General features: G+C 38.3%; 1 protein-coding gene across 1 annotated transcript in view; it reads right to left on the bottom strand.

Moving 5' to 3' along the window:
* The window catches only part of FBXL17 (F-box and leucine rich repeat protein 17), a 279322-nt gene that overhangs the window by 242242 nt on the left and 13623 nt on the right, over nucleotides 1-23457 (bottom strand). The window contains exons 2-4 of the mRNA XM_058823719.1: nucleotides 17239-17361; nucleotides 13728-13985; nucleotides 12890-13021 (exon numbers count right to left, since the gene is read on the bottom strand). Coding sequence (XP_058679702.1) covers nucleotides 12890-13021; nucleotides 13728-13985; nucleotides 17239-17361 — 513 coding nt within the window. The remainder of the gene's footprint in view (nucleotides 1-12889; nucleotides 13022-13727; nucleotides 13986-17238; nucleotides 17362-23457) is intronic.

Genomic DNA, 23457 nt, shown 5'->3' with positions numbered 1-23457 from the left:
TGTACTTTCAAGAAGCTGCACAAGATTAACAGCAAAAACTCCAACTCCCACCAGAACAATCCAGTAATTTCAGTGTGACCAACAACTTTCATTTTCACATATTTTAAAGAGCAAATCAAAAAAGATATTGAAAAACTTCAGACTGTTTTAAAGAAAACTATAAAATTGCTTTTATAAAAGCATATTTAAAAACTCTAAAGTCTCCAAACATGAACAGACTGGGAAATACAATAAAAGAGAACTGTGCAGATGAAGAGACTTGCAAAGCTGACATTTTATGCAAAGCAAACACCTCTTTTGTCACACCTACAGCTTGCTGGAAACTCTGACAGTGGTGAACTGCACAGATGTACCTCTGGCACAACACCACAGAAAGCATCAGCAGGGTGGCATCACCAGACACTCAAGGCGTACCAACAAATCCTCTGGGCACGATTTAATGCGTTAAGGAGGGAGACTGTGGCAGAGGCGCGGCTACGCCTCCAACAGCAGCACCACGTGCCATCGCTACTGCAAAAATGCAGCCCCTGGAAGCAGTCCCAGAAAGCCTTCTGGAAAACTTCTGCTGGCAATGCACACTCAATCACAACAAAGTTGGCCCATTGAGCATTTACCAAATCTAGCAGTTTTTTCTTTTGGGAGTGAGGAAAATAAAAATACATTATGAAAACCTTACCCTTGGAGGTATTTTGTTTGTTTTTCTTTACAAGAAGACAAATATTTAAAAATAAGTACTTCCCAATCATATTTGATCTTTTTCATGATTTTGTAGCCTAGATTTTTTTTCCTAATTTACATTTCAATGTTTCAGATAGAAAATATTCTTAAAGCATACTTGTAATTTGCCAAGGTTGTAGGAGAGGGAAGACCAGCAAAATCTCCATCGCTGTGGTTTAACCCCAGGCAGCAGCTCACTACCCACAGTGGGATGGGGAGGAGAATCAGTAGGGTAACAGTGAAAATACAGAGATACACACACACACTCATATATATATATAAATCTCAAAAAAACTTGAAAGGATTTAAAATAATTTTGCTGTTTCAGAAAACTGTAATTTAACTGCATAATGACAACATAATAAAATACAATAATATACAATTCCCACAGAGACATACACAACAAAAAAAAAAAAAATCCTGAAGAAATTACATTTGGATGCAACAGAACAAGACCAAACAGAGACAACCACAAGTTGGTGTCTGAGGATCACCCCAGTAAGACAATTTTTAAGGAAAGCCTCAGATACAACAGATAACTTTTAATAGTCATTACAAGGAAAAGGAGGAATACTAAGCTAAGGACTCTTAAAAAAACTGGGGCAAAGCTACTCATAGTTCTGAAAAGCAGAATAGGATGCTCAAAATTTGCTACAATAACTACAAGAGCACCTATGTCTAAAGTTCAGACAAACACAGTTTTTTAAACATTATCATTCTGGATTAAAAAAACAATGACAGTTGAAAGGCCAGAGCAAATTCTAAAATAAATAATGCTATAAGCCCTAGGATGAAAGTGCACAGAGTGAGCATGAATGATAAATTTGCAATTTAAGTGTAAATCCAAGTATAAACGTAAAAATTTACTCACAAGGGGGACTGATGTTGCAGTTTAAAACTCGTAAGAATTTAACCTTTACTCAAAAAAGACAGTATTTAGGACGGTTTCAGCAATTCAGTCTCCATGCATATTGAATTTGCCCTGTAACATTGTTTACCAATAATGTAGCATTTTGGACAATACAACTACCTGGAAAAGCACCTCCATATACCCACAGAGAACACACATTTATTTATATGCGTGCTCACAGGTACCAGTCACTATGAGAAGAGGAAATGCAGACATTTGTAGAACTTGTGATCTGACCTCATATACTGGAAAGTGTAACCTATATAAGTTACAGTGAAGTTCTTTGGGAAACAAAAGTGTTTTCCCACAGCTTCAGAAATTTGACAAGTTCATTCTTCTAGCTTCATAAAGATAAAAAAGTTTAACTGGAATTCTGTGGAAAGAAATTATATAAACAAAGATGCCTACCTGTCATTCATTACTTTTACATAATCTTGTCTCTGTCGTATACAAATAAAAAACATATTTGTATAATCTTTGACTGATGCAAATTTCCACTATTTTAAAATAATGATACTGACAGATTTAAGGGATTTGCTTCACAACATCATACTTATGATCTCTTTCAGTAAGCATCACAGCTCACTGGGAGAAATATTACCAGTTTTGATTTATTGCTATCCTTAGTGAATGGCTGAAGGATCTTACAAAGTACCACATGAGTCAAGATACCAACTTAACAGATGAAGAACCTACAAGTGATTCATCTGGAGTTTGCCAGTGCTCTCTTTGTCACAAGACACCACCAGATTAAAACAAGCAAACAAAAAACCCAACAAGAAAACAAACAAACTACAGAAGTTTCAGCTCCATTTAGGTAACTTTAGTATCTCGCAGCATATATTTCAGTGGAAGGATTTTTTACTCTAGTATAATGGACCTTGGTTTGTGACTAAAGTACTGTAATATCAGTGATCTCAAAGGACAACTAAATATGGATATTTCAAACAACTGAAAAGGCTCCATATCCAGCTACCAATTCTTTGTCATCAAGTTTTTAATTAAAAGCTCAAATAACTTATTCAACAAGACCAGCAAAAAAACAAACTAAAGAAACAAAAAAGCAGAAGTGCCTAAATTCTAACTCAAAATTTAAAACTCACAATTTCCTGAAATTTTCCTGTATATTCCATTTAGGATTTTTGCATTACCTCCATCCATTTGGACTTTCAATAATAGAATCTTCAACACTGAGAACATTATTTGTTACAGTTCTTCCTAAGCTTGATGTACAACACCAACATGCAAGCCATTAATGCACAGACATAAAAAGATGTCACTTGAATGTATAAATAAATGCATTTATCCTTTATTAAAATTATATGCAAAATACATCATCTGCAAGTATCAAATGGAAAATCACCTTATAATGCTGACCAGCCAGTAGAAAAAAGTTCTGTATCGGCCACTTTTCCACTCTTTCATTCCATCACTCACTTCTTTGTCATTGTATAATCTACAGCATATGTACTACACACTTTTATACATAGAATGTTTATTAAAAGTGGTAACAAATTACAGCCCAAAGATATGCTTCAAGTGGTATAGTGCCTAATTTTATATCAATATCAAAACTGGAAGTTTTTTAAACAGTAGAGTAGGTACAGTCATTAACCAACTGCACATAACCTGAAAGGAGTCAAAAAGTATAATTAATTCAGAAATACAGACTACAACTCCAGTTGTTTGCGGCTTTTAAATGCGTACACACACACTGTACATGTCAAGTAAACTCGCAACATCAAAATGCAGTACCTGTCTAAAAAGAAACAATAGAAAATAAGCAGAGAGTGGTGAAACCATATAGCTGACCTTATTGAGACACTTAAGAATTACTCTTGATAGCAATCCTGGCAGCTGAAGGGAACACGGGGTCTGTGGAACCAGCACAACACTCAGAAATTTTCTGCCACGCATTGGCAATTCCCCACAGCTCGGGCCGGGAGCTCGTCACCACTACAAAGCCAATGCCGCCACCTAAGGGTGACAACACCGCACTGTGTTCACTGACACTGCACTTAAAGTTACATCGAAAATTGAAGTCTGCACTGTGGTTCTAATGCCTTCACAGAAGATACATGTAGCTGATTTATGCACATATACACAAGTTTTGCCTTTTCCCTTCTTTAACATTAAACTTGGCATAAATGTTTCACTGCAGGAACATGATTACAGAAACTGCCCAAGTCAAAATGCAATGGATCTAAACAAAAAAAGACAAAAGACAAAAAAAATTGAACTCTAAGGAATAAGGTTTTGTAAGTTAGATTTCTAAGAAATTGACTGAATCATTTTATGTGGTTAAAAAATTTAATAAAGTAAATGTTTCAGAAGAGCTTGTCAAAAGACAAACTTTTCCATAGCATTTTTACTACCAGACAGATGTCTCATGTAGTTATTATGAAAGCATGACTCCCTACAGCTCATCTTAGTATCAGTACAGCTGTTAAATGCATTTTTAAAATGCTGGACCTTACTTTTATAGTACATTAGGTGGTTCTGGAGTGTATGTAAAGTGTTTGAGAAACTAAAATACAAGAGGGACTTCATCATTACTAGTGCATACTACCAGCATGCCATCTGCACAAGGTTTTTGCTTCAGAAATCTCTAATTTAGTACTTGACAGTATATGAAATATCATTATCCAAAGCTATGATATACAGCGTGCACAAGAGAGAAATTTATCTCAGTATGTACGGAGTCCTTTACTGTGGGGGTGGTGAGGCTTTGGACCAGCTTATCCAGAGATGCTATGGACTGCCCCATGCCTGGAAGGGGACAGGCTGCGTGGTGCTTTGAGCCACCTGGCCTACTGGTGCAGCAGTAGTGGGGTTGGAACCAGACCTCGTTAAGGTCCCCTCCAGCCAAAACCATTCCATGACTCCACGATCTTCCTGAATATGTTTATAAACTTTTAGCAAGCAACTAGCTATTGAGAGATGCTAGTTATTCAGGATAAACAAGTCCTAAGTAGTACATGAAGTTACAAAGCTGTGAGATTTAGTGTGTTGCTTGCCTTAGGCCAGAAGCTGTGAACTTATATCTAGATATACTTTCAGCCAGAATAATTAATTTACTTAGTCATCTTCGTAGGAACTAGTACAGCACTGTGTTTTAGCTTTAGTATGAAAAGAATATTGATAACATAGTGACGTTTTGGTTGTTGCTAGGCAATGTTTCTTATATTAAGACTAGTGGCTTTTAGCTTTCCATCCTCTGTGCAGCTGCACCTGAAAAAAAACAGAGAATAAGGAGGCTACAGTTGTCAGCAGAAGCTGTAACTCAATGAGACAACAAATCAAGGGCCTGCCTGTGTGGTGGACATGGAGAAAGAAACCAGGAAGGTGCTAGAAGACCACAAATCAAAAATTATCATTAGATCAAGGCATGAGAAGAGTGTGTGAGAGGTGGGCACGTAAGTCATAAGGGTATAATTGCCTGGGGTTTTCTTTATTCTGGGTCTCTCTTTGAAGGCACCCAACCCTCACTGACCTGATACCAGATCTCTATTAAACCTCTAATTTTTATAAATCCAATGTCTGAGATTCTGCAGGAAACCTAGGTCACATCTGAAGGAGAAGGAGGTGCCTGTGTCTGCAAAGAAAACCAGAAAGAGGATCCTTCTGAACGTGCAGGTTTGATTGTAAAAATAGTAATTGAAGGGGAAAGTCTGAAAATCTGAGATTTTTCAAAACCTCAAATAATGATATAAAGTGGTTCAAAAGTATTTTGGGAAAGTATGCCTGTAGAAACATGGGAAATCAATTCTTTTCCTGAAATTTCTTCAAGTAGAACAACAGTTTTAAGCAACTGCATGTAAAAAGAGAAACAGCATATGGAATATAGTGTGGGGGATGGAAAAAGGACAGGCAAATTACATTCTTTTGGAATATTTTTCCCAAAATAATTCTTTCATTTACCTGTAAGCATTCAAACAAAGCAAATTATTTCCATACATTCTAAACATTTGACACTGTGTAGTTTATAAGCCTTATAACACGTTCTTCCTGAAACAATTTGCCTAGGCTAAACTCAAAGCAAAATACTCTCTCCTCTCAAAGTTTGTGACACAAGGTACAATGCTGAATAAGTGTTTTGTAGATGAGAAGTAAGAAGCAGGAAGGGAAATGGTTCCCAAAGTAAAAACAGAAGTGGGGAGGGGAATATCATTAAAAAACAAAAATAAATTTATGAGCTTACATAATACTTTTTATTCAGAAAATATAAGAACTAAGTTTATTTTTTACTATACACTTTTATACTAAGTTGATTCCAGTCAATGCTGTAAAAGCATATGTTAACTGTTTAATTGTGTGACAAAACCGTAATATTCTGTGTAGTCTACCTTAATTCTTATATACTGAAATTAAAGCATATTTTTCACATATCTTAAGCACTGTAGTTTCTATCAAACATAGCATCACAGTTAACTTGAATTTAAACTGTTGTCTGCTACAAACTGCAAAGGTAAGCCGTACTCTTACAGAATAACCATCTTAAAAAACTGCTCAATAGCCACCTGTAAAATATGTACTTTAAAAGTGTCATCACGTATCAAGTATATTGCCAACTGGGCCAAAACTTGGTTATCTTGAATTTGAAGACTCAAGAGTCTAACAAAGAAATAGAAACACAGCCAAGTTATATTCTAACTGTCTTAATGAAAATCTGGGAACCATCAAACCTATTACTTGCCTTTAAGGATCCACTTCACAACATCATTGTATTGGAAAGGAAGAAGTGCTGCCACAGCAGCTACTATACTAGCTCATTCACTCTAAAATGAGCTTGTAAAAGAGAATAGAGAGCATGGGAACAAAGTATAGAAGTGGGAATATTGACATTCTCTTACAATATTGAAAACTCCAACCCGCTTTATCTTTAAAAGCTCTCTCCCATTACCCATATCTAATCCACCACAAAAATCCACAGACACTATCTGGAATAGAAAAGAACAAACTTGTAACTATAACCTGGTTAAGATTCAGCAACAATTTTCAGCAACAAATCATAATTTTAGCCATTAAGTTACCCAGTTAAGGAAAAGTAACTAAAAAGTAAATAGTGTATAAAATCAATTCAGTTAAGGGGAGAAAGGTTTTCTCTGGCTCTACACTGAGCTCCTAAATCCAGGTCTCCTTTATTCAAAATAAGGAAAACAGACAGCTTGCATAAAAGCTTCTGGAGATAACCCTTTCATTTGGGTGCACTGTAGTCACTGAGTTCTGCATCTCAAAAATCCTTTAACATATTTTAGGACTCCACCATTCTATTGCAATAAAAGCCTTCCAGGTGAAGTACCCCCCCCACTCTGTGTCTCAGCTAGATTACTACATATTAGTGTGGAACAGTTCTCTGGCCTTACACCTAAGCTAGGTAGTCTTTATGTCAGGTGGAAAGATTAAAAACAGCAATTGGTACAAAGATAACAATGAAATTAACCTATCCATCTGACACCAGCTTCATTCACATTGAAAATTCACATGATGCAAACACAGAAGTTATACCACACCATACCAGTCACAACCATAAAATAAGAAGTCCACCTAAATTCAGCCAAGAAATTAAGAAATTTTCTGTTTTGTTTGGACAGAGCTATAATCCGTTCTTCCATTTATACTAAAATTCTGTGAGATTATTCAATTGCATCAGATTTCTTAGGGGTAGATCAAGAGAGACAACATGGTGGCACACTTCCTAAGTCCTACAAAGTTATAATTTTTTTTTTTTAACTAGGTCCCAATTTGGCCAGTATGTTTCAGAGAAGAGGCTCAGCATATAATTTTCTGTCATTCAAAGGACAGACAAAAAATAAACATGTTTTGCAGAGATACAAATCCTAAACAGTTATGCAAATAACAACAACCTTCTGCTGTTGAGTTAGCCATGCAACATTAATTTTTTCCTCCTACATTCTTTGTCCCACTTATTAATTGCAGCTTTTGCTTATTGCCATGAAATAATCAGCACTTCAAAGACAGGAAAGGGTCTATTTTTCTGTGAAATGTCTAGCATATTCAAAAATCAGAACATAAATTCTCCTTTCTCTGTTTCTGCTCAGCAGTCTGATAACAGAGTTACTTAGCAACAGATGAAGCAACTGAACTGTGTTGCCTGATCCACACACATTTTACTGCAAAGTAGCACTCACAAAGGCATTATTTAGCTGATGGTTGCCTCTGCCTAGATGTATTTTTGAAGTGTAAAATCCATTAGTGTGAGACAAGCCTATATGAAAACTCAACCATCATGTACTTTCTGTAATGCACTACACATTTTGAAATTAATAGAAATTGCCTGTAAGAGTCATACACATGATTTTAAAGTACCTCTGAGAAAGGAATAAACAAGAAAATGCAAAACATAAGACTATTAACATTATTTACATGGATGCTACAGCAGTTGCTTAAAAGGGGAATACAGGAATCCTCCTTCTAGCATACTGACAATTTATGAACTTTAAATACACAGACCAAGCCCTTGTACGCCAAGTACACTTTTCTTGCTACAGAATATTTTGATTTCAGAGAATGAATGCTTATTCCCTTTGAAAATACACACACACCAACACACATCTCCCCAAACCCTTTCTTCATCAGTGGAGCAGGAAGCAATATGTGCCACACCACATATTAAGGAGATTTTTTTAGAAGGGAGAAAAGTAACCCAAAGAACTTAACAAACCATTTGCCAACCATGACTCCCTTTAAAGGCAATTCCCTAACTAAACAATCCCTTTATTTTTAATCTATTTTGGCATGTAAAAGTTTCTATTTTACAATCGCATGAGAACTCTTAAAAGTTGTCTTGGGTCATCATACAAAACAACACTGCCAGCAAGACCTGAAAGTCTCTTGTGCCTAGCAAAGGGAAAGCACAGCAGCTCCTTGTGAGAGTCTGTCAGAATTTTCCCTCATCTGCCTCACGATTGTCCTTGGGAGACCACTGAAGAGAAGACCCACCCGTCTAGAATCTGGCTGTGAAGGAGAAAAGTCACACGCCACAGGCCCCGAGACCTGAAAGCTCAGTGCTGAGCTATTGTTTTCACAGGAGTGTTTGCTGTATGCTAAGAAGACGGCACCACACCCCGTTTGCAACAATAGCAGCTCTGGAAGCTGTTCCACCTCTCGGCCTGGCTGGACTTCTCCTGAGTTCCAGGTGGTCTCCCACAGAAGACCCTCACCTGTTTTACAACCACCGTGATAGACAGACTGAGATGTAAGAAGCTTCTCCATCAAGGACTGAGACATGAAACTCCTAAAAGGCCCCTCTGCTCCTTCCAAGGACTGGGACTGAAACCCCCAGCCCGGGGGAGGTGTGTGGGGGAGACAAGCTGACCAAAGCGAGATGTTTGCCTGCAGATTGTGACCACTGAACCAAGAAAACAATGGCTCTCACTTACTGCTGAGAACATAGACTACCCGTTACATCTGTTCCCTATTATACCTGTTTCCCCCTCCTCACAATTTTCAGTAATAAAAACCCCTGAGTTAGCTAGAGCCTTTGAGATGTCCCCAGCGTAGCAGGCAGACCCTCGGCTGGACTGGACCAAAGGACTTCATCTCTGCGTTGGTAGCTATATTCCCTCTCCCTCTCTCTCTCTCTTTCTCGATCCTTTTCTCTCCCTTAATCCCTCTATCACATTTTTGCTGTAGTTATTTCAATAAAACTGCATTTGACTTGATTATCACTGCAAACCCCCTTGGTACCATGTTGGTTTTTGCACTCTGAGATCATTCCTACGAACCATCAGGTCATCTGTCTGCTAGGACGGATCCTGACATTAAATTGGTGTCACGGACAGGATCCTGGTAGACAGAGGGATTTGCAGGCAAATCTCATGCTAAATTGAGTGCTCTGTCTCTGGAATTGGCACAAAAGATCTCTCAGTGCAAAAACAGGGGAAACTGTTACTGTCATTCCTGTTGCTGATCTGATACCAGCACTGACACCAACACTGATACTGCTCCTGATGCTAATATTGATGCTGATACTGATATTGATATTGATGCTGTTACTGTTGTATTTGAGTTGAATCTGAACCTGTTACTATTGTATTTGAATGAACCTGAACCTGTTACTGCTGTATTTGAGTTGAATTTGAACCTCTTATTGCTGTATTTGTGTACCTGGACTGTCTAAAAGGGGAGGGACAGACCTGAAGAAATTAAGCAGTGCCTTTTAGACAGATATTGTCCCTTCACCTACACAGGGAGCGAGGGGCGGCCCAGCGAAGGCTGAGTGGCTTTTTCCCTGTTCTAGGTTTCTGGTCCCCTCACAAAGAAAACATTTGTATGCGTGTGTTAATGTGAGTGTATATCTGTACTGTCTGGGAAGGAAGAGACAAATTTGAAGCAACCTCACAGAGCCTCCCAGACTGATTCTGTCTCTTCAACTACCCAGGGAAGCAAGGGGACAGTGGAAAGGCTGTGTGATTTGTGTAACTTAAGTTAACTCCCTGGTGTAGCTTTGGTCCCCTCACAAAATGACAAAAAACTTCAGTGCAAAAGGTAAAGCTGAATTTTATGCTCTGCTTGCTAAATACAATGCCACACCTTCTCCGGGGGGGCAAGCTGCAATTGGTTTCACTTAGAAAATTTTATTGATAGAATATTTTCTTTGCAACATGAAACAAAATTCAAACTGGGCACAAATAAAACCATCCTCTGCTCAGTCTTGGGCGCCTGCCTAACAGCAGCCATAGAAACTCGCTTTAAGCAAAAAAGTGAGGAAAATGGTATCATTGGCTCCCTTCAAAACCTAGTTGAAGTTTTGCAAAAACAATTGGATGAAGAAAGAAATGTAAATAATTTGTTACGGGCTACCTTGAGAGAGGAACATGTTAAAAATTCACAGAACACTGATTCCTCAAAACAGAGGAGAAAGAAACTCCTCGCATTAATCAATATTATTCTCAAACAGAATTAGCCCTGATGAAAAATTGCGGGAAGCACTGCTGTAATAACATAAAACCTCTTAGTAAAACAGAATGTAACTATATCAATAATGAAGATCTTGACCCACACAAAACCACTAAAGAAATCCCGTACACTGCTACTGAATTAACAAAACTGGCAAAGCAGCACGGGCTTCTCCCCCAAAAATCTGAAACAGAACACATTTGACAAGTGTCTCTCACTGGGGGAGATCAGATGCTTTTGTCAGAACAAGGAGACAGTGGGTGCTGGGGACATGGGGTGATCCTAACAACAGCAGACAGATGCATCCCATGGTCCCTAACTCAGCACACAGCTTATTGGGCAGGGGGGCTTAACCCCTTGGAAGGGAGAGACCCTTTGGTTGGTACCCCTGACCAACTCTGAGATCATTCCTACGAACCATCAGGTCATCTGTCCACTAGGATGGACCCTGACACTCCTTCAGCTTTTTCATCTAATGGCATTGTTCAGAAGTTATTTTATTCTAAGGATTCAACACCCTGGAGTTCATAACAGCTTCAAAACTTATTTCATTTGTACATATGAAGATCTATGAATCTGAATTTTAATTTTACAGAGCTATAGCAAGCTTGCCCCATGACTTTTTCTTCCCTCTGAAAAATTAAGGATAGACAGGAATTTAAGTACAATTAGATACTTTAAAAAAAAAAACAAATTCATTAAAAACTAGGCAAAAATTCAGTTTTGGTAAGTCACTAGACAAATTATCAGAAGGGGTACAATTAAGAGAAATTTCTTATTTATTTGATAGCAAATATTTTTGCCTTATTTGCAAATAAAAATTAGTGTTATGTTTTCAACATTGAAGTAACCAAGTAGAGTGCAAGTTAAGAGCACAATTCACAATTGCCTTAAAAAGGATTAAAGTACTTCCTATGTTCCATTTCAACCAGGAACTTCAATGGCATTTCAGATACTAAAACCACAAAGTCGTTAAGTGCTAATAACTGCAATAACAACTTCTTAGGTTATATTTCATACTATAAAGAGAATAAAAACTTCAATGATGAGAACTCTAAGATGCATCTACAAGGAAAGCTAACTTAATTCATTGCCTCCAAATTTTCCAGTGATCAAGTACTTATGCAGATATTTACACAGACTAGTTTCCTTATTACAATTAAGTCATTTTTCACATGCAACTATGCAAATCTTGAAGGTTTTCCTCTCCCTTTCAAAGACACAATTAATTTAACAAGGTGGCTTAAATAAATATAATTAACCTACCATTCTCTTTCCAGAGAAGGAAGGAAGATGTTTTTCCTTCCAGACTTCTCAGATAATTCATTTTTCTTTTTCATATTTGAAGTTTTTTATGTATTAAGGTAAGAAAGACTAGCTTTGACAGGATTCAAGGTTGTGTTTCAACACAAGAGGAGAGCTGTGCCCTTCTTCTGCATTTAAACTACACAGAAATCTCAGTTTAGGTCTCTGTCGCCTATTTTTCAACTTTCTACAGTTCTAATCAAAACCAGTAACAGGCTGCCCTTTTCTTTCTTTGTTGATTTGAGAATGGTTTCTATTAAAAAAAAAAGCAAAACAATCTCAAGCATTACCATTTCTTTATCTTTTTGAAGCTAAGTATTGACTAATTCTTGAATACAAGGTATGCTGCTTTCTTACAAACACAATTTATTTGTTCCAATTCAGCACTTTTGAAACAAAGGTTACAACCACGATGTTAGCTGACAGTTAAAATTCAACTGCAAGCAATTTTACTTTTTTACAAAAAATAAATTTTAAAAAATAGAATGAAATTTAGAAAAAAACTTAAGTCATTTGCAAGCCACTCTCTCACTGCATTAGAAACCATCCTTTCAGAGACTGCTTAGAATTAGGACTCAAGAATCTTTTGTTACTCCTCAACAACTTCCTTCTACTAGCATAGGCACACTACTCCATCTTGATGAGAAAGTGACATATTTCAAGAAAATATAAGTGTACCACTTGTAATCAAGAACCCGAGCTCCAAAAAATCTTTTAGATGCTTGCACTCTTTACTGTACTTTTAGAAACAAAAGAAACAATCCATATGAACTGTGGTTTCCTATACAAACCACCTCCCAAGCAATTACTCATGAAATACCACATTAGAAACAAGCATTTAGCTTAACTTGTACTTTGCATCCCCTTCTGTGCCACCTCTCCAGAACTGCAATTTTCCCAGGCAGAAACACCTTTAAGCAATTCACTTGCAAAAAGCAGCCATTCTAAAGAAAATTTTTAAAAGATAAAGAGCAAGAGAAAGCTTTGACAATCAAACAATGCCTTGGGAAGAACAAAATCATGATATGTACTTACTAATTTGTTTTCTTGCATATATATTCTTTGCAGCTTCAAACATCCTTTAGCTATAATGATCATTCCTTCATCTGAGATCTTGTAACACTGCCCAAAATGTATGTCTTTCAATTCCCTGCATTTTGAGCCGAGCTGCAATTAATGAAATCAAAGTGAAAAAAACCAACAGAATTTGACTGAATAGAAGAGATGAGAGAAAATATTTTTTCTGCTTCTCCACCCCCCATTAAAAATTATCTTTCTTTTCAGGCTTTGAAACACTGTATGCAAACAAGAAAGATTCTAATTACATATGTGACAAAATGAAGTTGCTAACTACAGTCAACAAAATGGAGGTAACGGCACCACATAAAAACTAAGTTATTTACTATGTGCACAGGTAGATAACAATGCTTTTATGCTGAACAGCTTATTTAATTTATCCTAACTCCTAAATGCTCCTTTAACACTCTCTGAGAGTTGATGAAACCTTCCTGCACATCCAGCAAATGAAGATCTTAGTCACCTTCAACATTCATGAAGCAAAACTGAGTTACTTAAACACAGGTTTTGAATAGCAACAAAACTCAGGAAAACTGAATCCAACAGAAGTGAAGTATAGGATGGCAAACTGCACATTTAACTACAAAAGCGATCATTCAATCCCTGGGTATTAAAAAGTATGTGCAGTCTCTAGAGAACAGCATTTACTGCACCAAAAAAAAAGTCTCCATACACCAACTTTAAAAAAAAAAAAGATTTTTCATAATTTTAATTAAATCCAATTAAAAGGTATGTTCTTCTTGCTAAGCTGAAATATACTATGTTTTCAGAAGGAATCCGTGGAATGGATGTTTACCTGCTTCAGGCCTTCATCAGTGAGTCTGTCTTGATTGCCCACATGCAGTTTCTGAAGAAGAGGACACTGAGAGGCAACTGCAATAATAGAGGTGTCAGAAAGCTGTTTACACCTGTAGGCAGTATATCTTAAGAGCCCAGGACATTTAATTGCTAATATGCATACTCCTGTATCAGATACATTGCGGCAATCAGAAATATTGATTTCAGTAATATTCTGGCTTCTTGATGCTATTTTTTCCAACAGCTCATCAGTGACCTGCAAAGAAAAAACACTCACATGTAACTTTTTCCATAAAAATCTTTAATGCCACTAGAACAAAAATGGCTGTTGGTAAGATGAATTTCCATGAGCTATAAGAAAAATGAAACTATACCTCCTTTACAAAAACTACCTATGGCTGAATATTTTACTGCAATTGGTTTGTTTCAGAGGGGTGGAGAGGGCTGATGGTTTTGATTGAATATGATCAGTTAGGGGAAAGCCAGTTCTGACATGACATACTATGTAGACTGTAGCTAGATGGCTTTACAATAAAGTTCACAGAGGGAGAGGCAACAGCTAGACAAGTACAGAAAATACGGGCAGCTGCAGGAATTTATGTCACCACAAGAAGAATCCCAAACGGCTGCTCATCTTGACAGAAGTTCTCAAGTACCAGACTGAGCTCCAGAGTTAGGAGGGTAGCCACAGAACTACTTCTCTTTTTAGCCATGAACAGACTATCTGTGATGTCCAGGTACTAGAAACATAAATTACTCGCTGGTAGAACTGCCTTATTAAGGTTTCAGACTTGATGTGCCTGAATGACCTCAGCTCCTAAGAAAGGTTAACAGAGCTTGGGGAGAGTAATGTACTACTGGCAGTGGACACAAAGAATGCAGAATTCATAGGCCACAATGACATTTGGCAGAACTTCTTAGATAAGGAAGAAACTAACAAAGCAAACTTAGCAACTGTGTTGAATCAACTCCAACTGAGTAAAAGGCAATTCTGGCAAGGGGATATGACAAACATCACAGACCACCAACCCAAAAACCCCACCAAACCAAAAGACCAGAAAGACTGAGTATGTGGACTAATTAACATAAGAAGGGTAGGAATCATTTAACCAACAGAAGGTAGAGCAAGAGAATATGGGAGGTAGAATAACATAACTATGTAACTTGGAGCCACCAGACATTACTGCCTTTGTTTACTGAAATATATGTGATTTCATACTGATTTGTGCCCTATAGAAATTGTGTTAGCCTTCATTCTATTATATTTCTTATTTGCAGTAATGCTGTATGGAAGGGCAGTGTTTCAATGTCTTGAAACTTTTCTTTTTTTGTTTTAATATGTTAGCAAGTATGCTCCATTTAATCAAAGGGAGAACTACTGAGGAATACACTTAGCGGAAATAGCTCAGGGTACAGCTGAGCTCCAGGTGGCACAGCCAGAGGCAAAAGGCCATGAACTAGTGCCAGCCCTTTGCAAAACAAAGGACACAGACACCTGTGGTGCAGCCAGGTGAGGAACACTTGGAAATACAGCAGCAGCCAAGAGCCCCCAGATGTATCCATGCACAAACTGAGAGGGCATAAAACCACAAGGGTCCCTACTCTGGGGTCCCTCCTCCTCCAGCCTGAGGTGTTACTCTGTTGTTGCACAATGATTACATAATTTTAAGGACCCAGAGGTCTGAGACTCTGCTGTGGCAAACGTGAAGTCGAGGCAGTAAGGAAAGTGGTCTGACTGTGTGGGGTGTGCAGGGAGCCGAGCAGGGCATCCATCACCTCCCTGGGTCGCTGCCACAGAGCGGCTTCAGTCCCAAGCAGGTGGTGCCAGTGTGGCTGACAGAGCAGCCCCTGGGTGCTCAGACAGCAAAGTTCTCTTATCACTTTTGTAAAAAAAAACATTCCATCCATTTTGTATCTATACACATTGCAGTCAGTCAAAATGGCAATAATCTTAAAAGAAGACAATCCTACAAAGGACCATTCAGAAAAATTTACTTGGCACAGACAAGATTTGGCTTTAACCAAAGAGGGCCAGAAAGCAACACGAATTCCTTTTGATTTTTGTCTTATATAGCTGAGGAGCAGTCTTTGCTGCATTCAATAAGGTTTTCATTTGTAGCAAGTCAGATCTTTTTTCTTGCTCTTTCATCAGGCAGGTGTTAAAATGGAAAAGAACTGTGCTGGTTTTGCCTGGGGTAGAATTTTCTTCACAGTGACTAGTATGCAACTACGTTTTGGATTCATGTTGGCTTTCCTACAGCTAAACAGGGATTGCGCAGAGCCAAGGCTTTTTCTCCTTTTCACTTTGCCACACTAGCAAAGAGGCTGAGAGGGAACACAGCCAGGACAGGCGACCCCCACGTGACCAAAGGGATATTCCAGATCATGTGGCATCACAGTCAGTGTATAAGTAAGTCAGTCAATCAGTCAGTCAGTGAGGGGAAGAAAGAGGAAGGGACATTTCCAGTGATGGGGTTTGTTTTCTGAAGTCATTGAGAAGTGTCTTCTCAAATGTGATGGGGTCCTGCTCTGCTGGGGATGCCTGAGCTCCTGCCAGCTGATAGGAAGCAGTGAATTAATTCTTTGTCTTGTTGTTAATTTTTATTTTGTATATGTGTGTGTGATTTTGCTTTCACTATTAAACTCTTTAAATTCATTCATTATGTAGCTTTTATTCTTCCAGTTCTCTCCTCAACCCTACTGGTACTGGTGGGGGAGTGAGGAAGAGTTGCCTGGACCTTGACTGCTATCTGGGATTAAACCACAAGAAAGACGAATTGCAAAGAAAAAAAAAATCCTTCTTCGAATGCAACTGTCCAGTTGTTATTTCTCTGCACTCTGTATTTTCATTAAATGGTCAAGATGCAGTTTATAAACCCCGCAAGTCACTACTCAACAAGAAACCCAAGGGCAGTAGCGAAACAATACTGGCATCCCTAAAGCTTTCCAAGGAGAGAAGTTACCCTGTACAATTTCAGGCTAGGCTCCTAGAGATCTCACTAAATTAAACCCACAAATATTTAATTCTAGGATTGGCTAAAAGTCAAAAATAACCAAAACATTGAAAACAAAAAAACAAACACAGTCCCTTTTCTTATGAGTAGGAGCCATACCAGCTGAAGAATAAAATAAAGAAAATTTGTTAAAACAAACAGAGCAAGCACCACATATGTGACCATTCTTCCAACTACAGCAACCTCAGAAATGCTCATGTTTGTCTTTGAATTAATAAGATATCTCACATCTCCAGACTGCCTGATGCAGAGTTGAGACAGGCAACCCATTTCAAACAGAACTCATGCCCACACTATATAGTAACTGATCTCAGACAAAATATACTATATTTAAAGGAACCAATCTAAGGGTCCAGATATTTTCAGCGAATAGCAGAAAAATACATGCAACTACCATTTTATGTGTTTCTTTTGTTTACCCCTGGTCAAAAGTACAAGTTCTAAGAACAAATTCAGAGTCATGAAAACAATTATTCCACAATGATATCTTCATACCTGCTGACGACTACTGAGATCCAGCTGCTTCCAAAACTGAAAATCTAAACAGAGGTCACGCCAATATTTACAGACTAATGACACTGAAAGGCAACGCTCATTCAGAGATAAGTTGGAAAATATCTGTAAAGAAAGAAAAAATAAATTTGTCACATGTAATCTTATTTTAGAGACAGAAATATTTTATTATCAAAACATCTTGTAAAAGACAGAAAAGTATTAGCATGTATTATAACACATTTGCCCCCTGCTTGATTAGTCAGAGACAATAACAAAAAAGCCTACATCCCACAAGAACTGACAATATTAGTAAGTCATATTAGCATAACCAACAATAGAATATATGCTAAGTACTCATCTCATAGACTGAATTTCAGAAGTGTTTCTGAGATGGCACACCTAAAGAATTACAAATTAGCTCAGTGTTATTTGCAAGTCATTTTATAAGTGCTTTCATTCCCATCATGAAATGGATGGGAAACCATTCTTTTTATTTTCAATTTTTTAACTGAACTGGTAAGAAAAGTCATAAAGGTATTAAAAAAACAAGTCTTGCCGTAAGGGGGCATGGGATGGTACAGTAAATTAGCAGAGTAAATCATTGTCATAGAAGAGAACTGAAGCACAAAATTAGCCTTTTATACCCCAAGGTTTTGACCACTATAGCAGCTGGCAAAAAAAGAATAAACTGTAACTTTATAGCAAGACCTTAAATTGCCACAGCATGTATTACATTCATCCCTTTCATAAAAACACTGTTGTTTATTAATAAATATAAAAAGAGGGTCTCTCAAGAGTTCACATGAAGATACCCTGACAGCACAAATGAACTTAAATCTACATGTGATCCAATATTGAGAAACGGTAGTAGTGGCATTATACCTACAAAGGAGTACAGACTGCAAATCATGAAAAAGTCCTCCCACTGATCTGAGGACATCAAGTAGTAAATAGAAGTACTACTGCCCATCTCAGGTAATTTTCTCAAGAAAATATGAAAATACTGGAGAGTGTCCATAGGAAAGCTCAGAAGTCTAGCAAACATGAAAACATTCAAGGAAACTACTAGTACTGTTTAGCCAAGGAAAAGGGATGGCAAAGAGGAAAAAAAAAAAGGAATAATGAAGCATTGAACTATAATGGTAGCTAAAAGAACTTTGTTCATTAGGTGGGCTTTGGAACAGACAAGACAACGAACTGTCAAGAATAACAACCATGAACCGTATTCCTTGTTACAGGGCATGGCTTACCTCAGCAGTTTTAAATATGTTTATTCCAACAAGACCCCTTGATGAAGAAGATTTTGAGTAAGAGGGGGTCAAATTCATGATGCTCTGTACATGCTTGCAAGATTTATCATTCTACTCTTTTTCTAGCTATGAGAAACTTGCAATCTCTTACGCAAGACTCCTGGGTATTGAAGGACTGTGCGTGAACCCCATTTTCCTGCAGGCCTTTGCTTGGCCATTACCAAAGTCAGTGTCTGCTTCTCATTACGCAGCCAGTTAAACACAGCATACAGAAGAGCAAACAATCACTGCCTGCTTTATCTCTGCAGTTCTTGTCCGTACTGGTGAAACCATGTGCAGGACCAGGAGGTGCTTGCAATTAGTGCTCAAAAAATACCATCACCCTCAGTCAAGCAGAAAGAAAGCACTGAATAGTAAGTGGTAATTTGGCATCTGACATTTCCTGCAAAAGTGTAATTCTAAACATGAGAATAGGTGACAGTCTGATGCTCATTGGTGATGCTCAGTAATTCTAAGTTAGTAAGAGCACTAGGAAAATTGAATTCCTGCTACTGACATGAAACAGAAGACTGAATCTTTTAACAGTTATAAAAACCTTAGAATAGAAAAAAGCAACATGATCCACATTATGTTTAGACAGACATTTGACAGACATTTAGACTACAATTAATATTAACAAAGGATATCAAGGCTGGCATTATAAAACACTTCAACTAATCTTTACTCCAGTGGGAAATAAATATGTTTATTTGTAGAAATACCACCTTTGAGAAACCAAAGCTTGCAGTACTGAAGAACAAAGTAAACCTGGTACAGTAAAGACTGCTGCTAACACAGCTACCACTGTTAAAATGAAAGCCCATAAATAATATCTGTATTTTATTTTGTTTATCCTGGGTTGGCAAGGCTAGGTTTTGAGAGCTGGGGAGCTACAAAGGCAGCTTCTCTGAGAAGCTGCTAGAACTTTCCCTCATATCTTACGGAGCCAATGTAAGCCAGCACCCAAGATGGACCCACACTGGCCAAGGCTAAGACAGTCGGTGATAGCAGTAGCACCTCTGGAATAACGTAAGAAGGAGAAAAAAAATGTCACTGAGAAGAAACAAGTAAGGGCTAGAGACAGAGTGAAAATGTGTGATGAAGAAGCAGCAGAAACAAGGCATGATGAACTGACTATAACCCCTACTCTGGTCCTCTTGAACGGCTGGGGGAAGGAGGGAGAAAATTGTAAGTGCAGTTAGGCCAAGGAAGGATAAAACAGTTAGGAAAGATGTAGGTTTTACTTCTCATTTTCCTAGTCTGATTTGATTAGTAATAAATTCAACCTATTTCCCAAAGTTCAGTCTCTTTTGCCCATGACAGTAATCACGGAGTGACCTCTCCCTGTCCTTAATTCATGACCCTTTCCTCATGTTTTGTCTCACCAGTCAAGAAGGGGAGTCCCAGGGCTTTGGAGGGGAACCTGGTGTCAGCCAGGATCAACCCATCACACTACCATCCCACTAAAAGCTGAAAGCCCTTACAAATCACAGACCTACTGCCAACCTATTTCTCCTGCATGAAGCCGCTGTAGCAACAACAAAACAAAGAAGAAACAAGTTTGATTAAGCACTTGACACAAACAGTACTGCTCCATAAAAAATATTCTTTAAAACATCCAAAACCATTTGTAGTAATATTTTACTCCATGCTGTACTTAAGTCTAGAAGCAGAGATAATTAAGGAGTACAGGTGCTGCAAACTGACTTCTCATAAAACAGTGAGGCCACCAGGATGAGAAGGGAGACCCAAACCATTGCAGAAGTCCCAGCATGCACAGAAGTAGCCATGTAAGTTACACAAGAGGTATGTGCTCAAAAACAAGGCCTTGCCAATTTTATTATCTGTAGTAGCTATAAAAGTTCCAGCTATAAAAAGATGCTGAATAAATGCCATGTAAAACCACAGCTTATCTTCAGAGCTTGCAATTGCGAGATGACGACACACTGAATTACACTAAATGGAATTTAGAAGCAAGGACACATCCCAGGTGGTGGCACATCACCCTCACATTAAGTGATTAGCTGAGCTACTCATTAAAATACTACACTAGTGCATAAAACACTTCTACTCACTTTGATGACTTCACCACCCTTTAATTCAGTATTATTCTCTAGACACACACTGATACTGTGGCTTAAATTTTCTAATTCCAACGGATGTATAAATACAGCTGAAAGCTAAAACTATTCCTACACACAGGCCTGTTCATTTAACTCCTGCTTATGACAAATAACTTGGACAGCAATGGTTCTACTACTTAGTTAGCACATTTAATGCCTGAGGATTGTACTCAAATATCTACACTTCCATATCCATGAATCCATTTGGTTTGCTCCCCCCTCTACTGTCTAATCCCTCTTCCAAACACCCAAATATTCTTCAGCAGAGTAAAGGAAAAAAAAATTAATACCTTTTTAGAGAATCATTTTACATTATTTTCCCTGTTGGCAAAAGACAGGGGTAGAGGACACAGAGTTCTGGAAAAGGAGCTCCCTCTCTCTCATCTCACCCTCTTTCAGCTCAAATTCCTAATGCAGATGTCAGTTTCTCCTGGTTCACCTTTTCATGTCATTGTTAAAATTAGTGGGTTTATCTTTCCCTTCAATGGCTGCAAGAGACTCTGGGCCTTCAGGCGACATCCCATTTTAGGGATACCTGATCTTCCTCACTGACAGCCTTATCATACCTTCCAGACATAGTAAATTCTTTAACCACAAGCTCTTGCTTTGAAATAAACTGTTCACACAGTCTCATTAAAGACCAGTAAATGCCTTCCTTGCCTCAGTCTTCAGCAGCAAGACTGGCTGCCCCCCAGCTACCCAGCCCACTGAACTGGAAGACAGGGACAGGGAGAAGAATAAAGTCCCTTATAATCTAAAGGGGAACAGTCAGTAACCCACTGCACCACTTCAGACCCACAAGTCCACAGGGCAAAATGGGATCCATGGGCCCTGAAGGAGCTCATGGAAGTGCTCACCAAGCCACTTTGCTTTATTTACAAGCAGTCCTACTTGCTAACAGGGGCATTTCCAGTTGACTGAATGGTACATTTGATGTTCATCTACACAAAAGGCTTTAAGGAAGATCCAGGAAACTACAGGCCTGTCATCAGACCTTGGTCCTGAATAAGGGTATGGAGCAGATAATCTCAAGTGTTGTTACATACAGGACAACCAGGAGTAAGGCCCAGCCAACACAGGTTTGTGAAAGGCCTGTCCTGCTTGACCAACCTGGTCTCCTCCCATGACCAGACAACCTGTGTGGTGGAAAGGCTGAGAATCTTGTCTGCCACAGTTTCCTTTGACACAGCACTCTCCTGGAGAAACTGTCTGCTCATGGCTTGCATGGCAGCACTCCAGGGCAGTGACCATTCCCCTGTGCTGGGCACTGGTGAAGCCACACCTCAATCCTGCGGTCAGTTTTGGGCCCCTCACTACAGGAAAAACCCTGAGGTGCTGGTGTGTGCCCAGAGGGCACTAGAGCTCGTAAAGGGTCTGGAGCACAAGTCAGATGGGAAGAAGCTGAGGGTTTTCAACCCTGAGAAAAGAAGGCTCAAGGGGAACATTATTGCTCTCTACAATTGCCTGTATGGAGGGTGTAGCCAGGGGGATTCAGGGTCTTCTCCCAGGCAAAAAACTGACAGGACAAGAAGAAATGGACACAAGCTGAGGTAGGGGAGGTTTGGTTTAGTTTAGACATTAGGAAAAATTTCTTCACTGAAAGGGTTATCCAGCACTGGAACAGGCTGCCCAAGGCAGTGGTGGAAACATCATCCCTGAAGGTATTTAAAAGACATGGAGATGTGGCACTTAAGGGCATGGATTATTGGTGGACTTGGCTAATGGTTGGATTTAATGATCTGAGAGATGTTTTCCAACCTAAGCGATCCCACATCAAAAGAAAATACAAAAATGCAATGCCCATGACAGCAAAAGTCATCTAACAGATACAGGAAGTTTTCAGTCAAATCACATTCAGTCTGCTTCACTCAATTCAAACAGTCTAATTTTATGTTGATAGATAGACCCATACAAATCCTTTACAAGAGAAAAGCCATACTGTTTTACCTTAAAACAACAAATCACAGCTAATTCCACAGTACCCCCCGAGTCAACCCACCATTCTGAATCAGGTGATGTCCAATTGATTTTAAACCAGTTAAACCAAGTCCTTGCACAGCACAATTCAGACCACCAAAAAAGTGTCTAACAAAGTTTTGGTGTTTTCTTCAACTTTTTTAGAATATTTTGTAAGACAATGGATAAGACAGGGAGAAAGCAAATACTAGCGCAGAGTCCAACCAGAAAAACTAGAAATAAAGTTATTTTGCATAATTTTCTCCTTTATTACTAAGTCCTTGCATAATGGGCCTCAGACCTTATATCCTTAACACTTCCCCACTGTTTCTATATTAAATGTATGCTAGAGAGTTTCAACCCATGTATTTAAAAAAGACTGTTTTGAACACTTGTGTGAAATGCTAGAGTATTTCAGCAGGAACAGAGGAGAAAAAAAAACAAAACACCACAAAGCATCCAATAAATATGTTTTTTAAAAATAATAAGGAACAGTTTTAAAAAATCAGAAATCCATATACTAAATTTTTTTAGTGTGTCTTTAAATATTTGGTAATTTTGGCCTTAAATTAAGTTCCTCAAAGATAATCAAGCAAAGAAAAAAACTGCGCTTTTAATCAAAGGATATCATAAAGTCAATCATATCCATTAAAGTTAGTATGAAAGGAAGTTTGGTGGTAGAAAATTGTCTATGTGGTTGCTAACACAATATCCTCATCATGAAGTTTTCTAAGAAGTAATTCACATCACCAAGATCAAATATAAAGTAAACATAAAACCATAATCAAGGAGTAAAACCATAATCAAGGAGTTAGAATTATTGATTGCATATACCCAAGAAACTTTTGCCT

The sequence above is a fragment of the Ammospiza caudacuta genome, chromosome Z (assembly GCF_027887145.1).
Source record: "Ammospiza caudacuta isolate bAmmCau1 chromosome Z, bAmmCau1.pri, whole genome shotgun sequence".
In the NCBI taxonomy this organism is placed as follows: domain Eukaryota; kingdom Metazoa; phylum Chordata; class Aves; order Passeriformes; family Passerellidae; genus Ammospiza; species Ammospiza caudacuta.
This window is presented reverse-complemented; position numbering and strand designations above follow the sequence as displayed.